This window comes from Bison bison, unplaced genomic scaffold, assembly GCF_000754665.1.
Source record: "Bison bison bison isolate TAMUID 2011002044 unplaced genomic scaffold, Bison_UMD1.0 scf7180017864223, whole genome shotgun sequence".
In the NCBI taxonomy this organism is placed as follows: domain Eukaryota; kingdom Metazoa; phylum Chordata; class Mammalia; order Artiodactyla; family Bovidae; genus Bison; species Bison bison.
Window position 1 is genome coordinate 3147956 of NW_011494795.1, and position 6863 is coordinate 3154818.

At 53.5% G+C, this 6863-nt stretch overlaps 1 protein-coding gene across 1 annotated transcript in view; it reads right to left on the minus strand.

Annotated features, from left to right (window-relative positions):
* Nucleotides 1–6863, minus strand: part of SDK1 (sidekick cell adhesion molecule 1) — a 478174-nt gene that overhangs the window by 165690 nt on the left and 305621 nt on the right. Inside the window, exons 8-9 of the mRNA XM_010845804.1 lie at nucleotides 4698–4781; nucleotides 1188–1382 (exon numbers count right to left, since the gene is read on the minus strand). Of these exons, the coding sequence (XP_010844106.1) occupies nucleotides 1188–1382; nucleotides 4698–4781 (279 nt within the window). The remainder of the gene's footprint in view (nucleotides 1–1187; nucleotides 1383–4697; nucleotides 4782–6863) is intronic.

A 6863-nucleotide genomic window follows, 5' to 3' on the forward strand; every position in this document is an offset into this window, starting at 1 on the left:
AGGTGGTCTTCCCTGGGTCTCCCATGAGAGCGGGGTCTGCAGCCTCCACCCTGGGCCCGGTCCAGTCTGTCCCTGTTTCTGTAAATGAAGCCCTGTGAACAGCCACGTCTGCTCAGACCTGTCTGGGCTGCCTCCAGGTTACGACAGCAGAGGTGAGTGAGGGCAACAGAAACCACCTCCCTCAAAGCCAAAAGCAGTTACTGGCTTTGTACAGTCCCTGCTCCACACACCCTGGCCCCCTGCTGCAGAACAGGCTTAAGTAATTCCGGGCTCAGACACTCAGTCGAGTCTCACTCTTTGAGACCCCATGGACCATAGCCCGCCAGGCTCCTTTGTCCATGGGATTCTCCAGGCAAGAATACTGGGGTGGGTTGCCCTTCCCTTCTCCAGGAGATCTTCCCAACCCAGGGATCAAACCCGTGTCTCTTATGTTGTCTCCTGCACTGGCAGACGGATTCCTTACCACTAATGCCACCTGGGAATCCCCAAGTAATTCTAATAGATCAAAACTCAGTTTCCAGCTTAAGACCCCAGTATTACTTTTACTGCTTGAAGTGACACTGGTTTCCTAGACTCCACAATGGAGGGGAAATTTGACCCCGGGCAAGGTCAGAGGAAGTGACTCCTAGTTTAGCAAAACGCATGCATGAATATCTCAATATTGCACCAGTGTCTTCCGAGTCACCGCTGACAAGAGCCACTGGCCATGCACATGCTGGCCGTGATTTGATTTACTGAACGGCCCCCACACCTGGAGACATCAGCATTTTGCTTCCCGACGGGGCAAGTATGAGAATTCCATAATCACTAAACTCTACTTGCTTTAGAAGAAAAGCAACTACGGGAGGTTAAAGAGAAAACGCACAGGTGCCTCTATCTTATTCTTCATAGTGCCAAAGCATTTCTGTTAATGGGATCATAAAAGAAACTCACGAAAGCACTATAATTGTTCAATAAAACGAAAATAGAGAATAAATATATAAGAACAGGTAGAAAAAGATCAAAAGAAGAAGATTAGGCATGAGCCGTCCACTTAGTCTTTCCAGTTCTGCCCAGAAAGATGGGGACTTTGCTTCTACGTCTCAACAGAGCAGCGCGTTCAAGTGGCCGGGGTGTGGGCACTTGGGCTGGACAGACACCCGTGTTCTCTGAGCGTCCATGGGGCGAGGGCAGGGAAGCCTACTCACTGGTGACGTCCAGGTAGGTGTGGGTCTGGACCTCCCCGCCCACGTTGCTGGCCAGGCACTGGAAGATCCCCGAGTCCTCTGGACGCAGCTGCTGGATGCGCAGGCCTCCGCCAGCCAGCACTTGGTACCGAGGGTTCTGGAGCTTGTTGATGGAGATGGCATCCTTGAACCACTGGAGGGCGGGAGGAGGGACCCCTGCAGAGAAGTGGAAACAGTCGGGCATTTAAAACTCACTAAATTTCAAGAACTGCTATATAAGGACTGAGGCAAAATGACTCCAAGGTAGAACGGCAGCACTACCCTGGGCATCTCCTCACCCCTCCAAGCGCCCGGTCGGGTGGTGTTCTTATCTTCCATGCAGATGGGGAGCGGGCTGCAGACCCTTCCAGCTCTTCCCACGGCCTGGCCCTGCCCTTGACCTATGGGTACAGCTGTGACTGACCTCAGACAGTGCTGGGAGGAAGGCCCCTGGCCCTGCGGTGACTGCCTCTGTCTTGTGGGGACTGGGGAAGGGTCACCAGGGTGGGAGACAGGTGCCCCCTCCAAGCTGTGCCATTGGGCAGGGCAGGTAACCCCTCTTCTTCCCTGTTCCCTGGGACTCGGTAAGGAAGTGGTGTCCCCCCTCGAAGGTGACTGTGAAGACCGATCGCATCAGCACATAAGCTCCTCCCAGCGCCCAGCCCAGGTGGCGTGCTCACCGCACAGCCTGGGACTACAGCACCCCATCTCAGGAGTCGGGGTCACTGATCCACGCGCTCCTGATGCACGCACGATCAGTCACATGAATCAGGCACTGATCCACGCACTGGGGGCCTGGTGGATGGGCTCAAGCAGCACGCATGCAGGGCGCATCTGGTCCAGGTTGTGGATTCGGGAGACGTCACTGTGGCCCCGAGACCAGGCTGGTGCAGAGATGATGGGGTTGGGGGGGTGCTCCCATGCCTGCGCCCAAGAGCGGGTGGGCCAGCATCAGATGGAGGCCCAAGGCCCAGCCGCCCCTCCCGGGGGCCCCTCCGCATTCGGGTGATGTCACGGGGAGGCCGAGACTCCCGAGCAGTGAGACGAGCTGCACACGGCCTCGCCACCTGGAAGGAGGCTTGAGGTTGGGGTTCGCCAGGCGGGTGTGCTCAGTGGACAGGGCCACGGGGCAGAACCTGGGGTGTAAGTGAGGGGCTGTCCTTGGCCCAGGAGCACGAGGACCTCTGTTGCTTGTCCCCCAAACGGGTGTGGTCACTGCAGGTGGCCAGGCAGCCGCATGGAAACGCACTGTTCCTGGTGGCTTTGCTGCCTGGGACACACTGGGCCCTCCTCTCGGTTCCCTTAGGTCCTTGGGGAACCAGCAAAGGGAAGACTGCTTCCCTGCTCCCTCCTCCCGAAGCCAAGAAGGGTCAGGCCACCCAAGAGGGTGGCCCAGAGAGGCCGTCGGTGGAACAGACCAAGGCACTCGAGACGGGGTCCTGGGCTTCCATGGGCACAGGACGCCGGTTGTCGGAAAAATGCGGAAGCACCTGGCTTATTTCTAGATCTTGGATCCTTCTGTGCCTCAGCTTCCCTAAATATAAAATGAATTTGAATAAAACATCTCGACACGATTCACGCTGAAAGGCACACTCAGATCTGTTCAATTGTGATACTGTGTAGGTGTAAGATGTCTTCTTTAATAAATAAAGCTAATATCGTGGAATATTTCAAGATAATGTATTCTCAGATTCTGTTCTTTGCCTTCATTATGTTTCCTGTCACTTTTCATTAAATAAGGAAATTAAAAAAAATTCATTTGAAGGTAAAAGCATAACCATTGCATGTAAAGTCTCATAATAGCAATTACATGATGTAGCTTTCATAAAGAATAACCTCTTCGCATGCTGCTATGGTTTCATTGTCAAAATTAAAAGAAAGCAGTAAATTATATGATGGCAACGCAATGTTGAAAGACCTGTTCAGTACATATTTATAAGCCTGTACTTAACAAGCAGTTTACTCTGTAGAAATCATGCAAGAAAAGCATCTTCTTGTCAAAGGGAGAGCTTAACATTGTCATTTATAGAAAAATAATTGTTAGTGTACAGGGAACTAGGAATAGTTCTATTTGGGGGCAATTTAATGTCATAAACAGAAATCTTATCCCTGCAATATGGCAGACTCTTGTTTCTAAAGTATAAGCACTCTAAATATTTTATAGTCTCACTTTCAGAGAGTTGTTGGCCTTAAAAAACTGGTGTTTAGGCAGAGGTGAGAACAATGGGGCCACGGTAAGGAAAGATTTCCCCGGGAAGTTCACAGGACCCCTCCTCTCCCCTCCTGGCGCCATCCTTGTGGGTCGAGCCGGTCACAGAGAAGGGCGCAGGGCAGGGCTGGACACGGCGCTCCGGGAGCTGCTGGGGCAGGGGCCGGAGCCCCGGAGGAACCAACTCCCCTGGGCCGGAGCCGCCTCTGCAGGAGGCTCAGTGGATGCAGGGGCGGGCACTAGACGCCCGTGTCTACGCTGACCCTCCACACTACCCTGAGGGGCACCCCCGCTGCCTCCCTGCAGGTCAGTCGCATCTGTTTGGGTCCAGGCCTAAGCACTGGCTACGGAGAGCTGGTGGATGTGGGTTCAGATCTGGCCTGTCCAGAGATCCGTGAGCAGCGCCCTCGCCAGACCCCAGGCGGTGACTTTACAACAGGGCATCCTCCATCTTCCCGCCTCTGAATCTAAGGGGGTGCTTTCCTGAGGATTCCCAGAACTGCTGGGAAACACTCAGCCTCCAAGCTCTCAGAAGAAAAGCTGAAACCCTTAAGACTCACAGGTCTTAATGTGAAAGGTCCTTCTCATTCCCTGACCCTCTCCAGGGCACTTGTGCAGTTTTGATTATGACCCGGCCCTGCTGGAGGCCTAGTGTGACCACATGTGTGCTGGACGTGGAACAGGAGCAATGGCCAGCGAGGGGTCAAGGCAAGAGGTCAAATCATCCCCGTGACAGAAGAAAGGTCAGTCAAAGGCTGAAAAGCCAGAAAAACAGGAAGATTTCCTATTCAAGAAGTTAGAAAGATCTCTCTCCCCTCAGAGCGGACATGATCAGCATCCCCTCTCACCCCGGGGATGAGAACGAACTTCCTGCCCCAAGTCCTGGGAGGCTCACTCTGGGGGAGTCGGAGCCTCTGAAGGGAGTCAGGAGGGTAAGACTTGGTCTCTCTCTGTTAGAACAGATGCCGTTAAGGCTTCACGGCTGTTCCTTTGGGTAAATACTCTTATCCCTGCTTTGCAGGTGAGGACGCAAAAGCCCAGCAAGATCAAAGGCCTTCCCCAAGGTTGCACGCCCAGCAGCTGAGTTCTGCTCCAGGTGAAGCGTCTGCCTTCTCACCGTCACAGCCCCCCTGCCAGTGCTGCCCAGACGATGGCTCTGCCCTGGAGATGCCCTGTTGTTCCTCCACCGTGTGGAGGCTCCCTGCACAGCCTCTGTGCACCCGCCCACGGCTCCCCCACCCTCTATGGCTCACCTGCACCCACCCACGGCTCCCCTCACTCACCCATGGCTTCACACACGATGTCCACGTTTTCTTCCACTTCCGCTAATATCCGACTCTTGGGTTCCGCGGTAAAATAGGGTGGCTCTTTAAACAAGAAAAAAACCGAAACAGCCCCTGAGCCAAAGAGATGTATTTCAGAAGACCCTTACAGCCTGAAAGAGTTTGAACTCCTTTGATAGAACTGTTTTTGAAAACTTCATTAGCTACCTACCATCGTGCACACAAACTCAGAATTCAGTGAGCAGAGTCCAAAGGCAATTTATAGTCCAAGGTTTCAGAAAGCAAATTACTACTCAGGGCAATGGCCACTTTTCAGTTTATGGGTCTGAATCATGGAATATCTTAATTCACATTTTAGAAGGACTATCCCATGAGGTTCACAAAGGTTTATATTTACAGCACAGTATTTTATAGGCTAGTTTGCTTCCGTGTCTAAACTAAACAACAACTCACGAAACCTGTCAAATAAAGCACCACAGGCAGGTGCCCAGCCTGTATCAGGGAACGGGGCAGCCTATTAGCATATTTTTCAAAGTCTTAGCAGTTCTTCTCCAAAATATAGATTTAATACTTCAGTGGAAGGCAAAATCATAGTTAAGAGAAGAAGGAAATGGACCTCTCATCCATCTTCAGCAGCAAAGGAAGCACAACCCCTTGCGTATCTCCAGACACCCGGCCCGCCCGCCTGCCGCTGGATGAACAGCAGAAAAGCAGTGGTTGTAGTAAACAATGAATTTCCTTGGAGAGTAAACTGCAGTATTTTTCTTGGTTTATTTAGCAGGAACTCAACATTGGCACGGCCACGTTTGTCGAGTATTAAGGTAGCAGTGTCTTCATTATCAGGATAACCAAGGCTGGTCATTAGCTTTCCTTGTGATAATTTCCGGGGACTGTCTTCCAGACAGGTTTGTTTCCAACTCTAATTGTGTGACTGTGGATACTAGAGCTTGGCCTGCCTTCTGTACTGACTAAATCTTTAAACAGGGTGGGACCTAAAGGAGGAAACAGAGAAGGGAAAACTTCAGTGTTTCAGAGACATGATGGAGGAGGCAAGGCTGCAAGTCCCTCCCTGGGAGCAGTCAGGTGTCAGCCCTGCAATCACGGCGTTGCTCAGGCAGGAACGACCGCTGGACGGAGCCCATCTGCTTGAGGCCACGGCCACAGAGGGGGGCAGACTCTCCACCTGGCTGTGTGTGTGTAGGCCAGGCCTCGAAGAATACTGCAGCTTCCCCGTCAGCAGGCTGGTCTTCAGCTACGCACACACACACCCTCACACACGCATGCTCACACACACTCGCTCACACACGCAGGCTCACACACGCACGCTCACACACGCTCGCTCACACACACTCACTCACACACGCACGCTCACATACGCTCACTCACACACGCAAGCTCACACACGCACGCACGCTCACACTCCACCACGTCTCCTTCATCAGTGGTGAGGCCAGCAGCACTAGCCACCGGCAGCAGGAGCAGACGGCAGGCTAACGACCCGGCGGCTGCGCCCTGCCCAGGCCCCGAGCCGTCCTGGATGCTGAAGTCAATACCTACCCTGCTGCCTGGTTACAGGGAGGTGAGGGGAAAGGAGGAGAACTAAGGTAAAACATCAGCGTCTGCCGTGATTGACCACATCTTGCTCTGGGATCCCTGGAGAGCCCCACGCAGCTGTGATAAGTGAGAGAGCCCCCGCGTCCTTTGCTCGGTTTCCCGACAGGGAAAGGGGCACCTCGCGTGTTCGGCACCGACACCTCCAGCCTTGCCCGCCTCCCGTGTGTCCCCGTGAGCACGTGTATGTGCACACGTGTATGCACTTGGCCCCGTGCACTGTTACAGCTCATGTGGATCTGCGTCCACACCACAGTCAGGATGCGGAATGGGTCCAGCCTCCATGCTGCCCTTCTGTAACCACACCCACCCCAGTGTCCCACCCGGGGTCTCTGGTAACCCTCAGCTGCTCTCCGTCTCTTTATTGCTGTCATTTCAAGAAAGTTACACACGTGCAATCACACAGTACTGGCCGTGTGGACCCGGCTTTTCTCATTCAGCATCCCTTGAGGGTCTCCTGAGAGGAGTCACACTTTGACGGTAAAACCCCACACGTAAGATGCTCAGCACCCACGGGACCAGACAGCCCTGAGGTGCAGACTGCAGACGCTGACT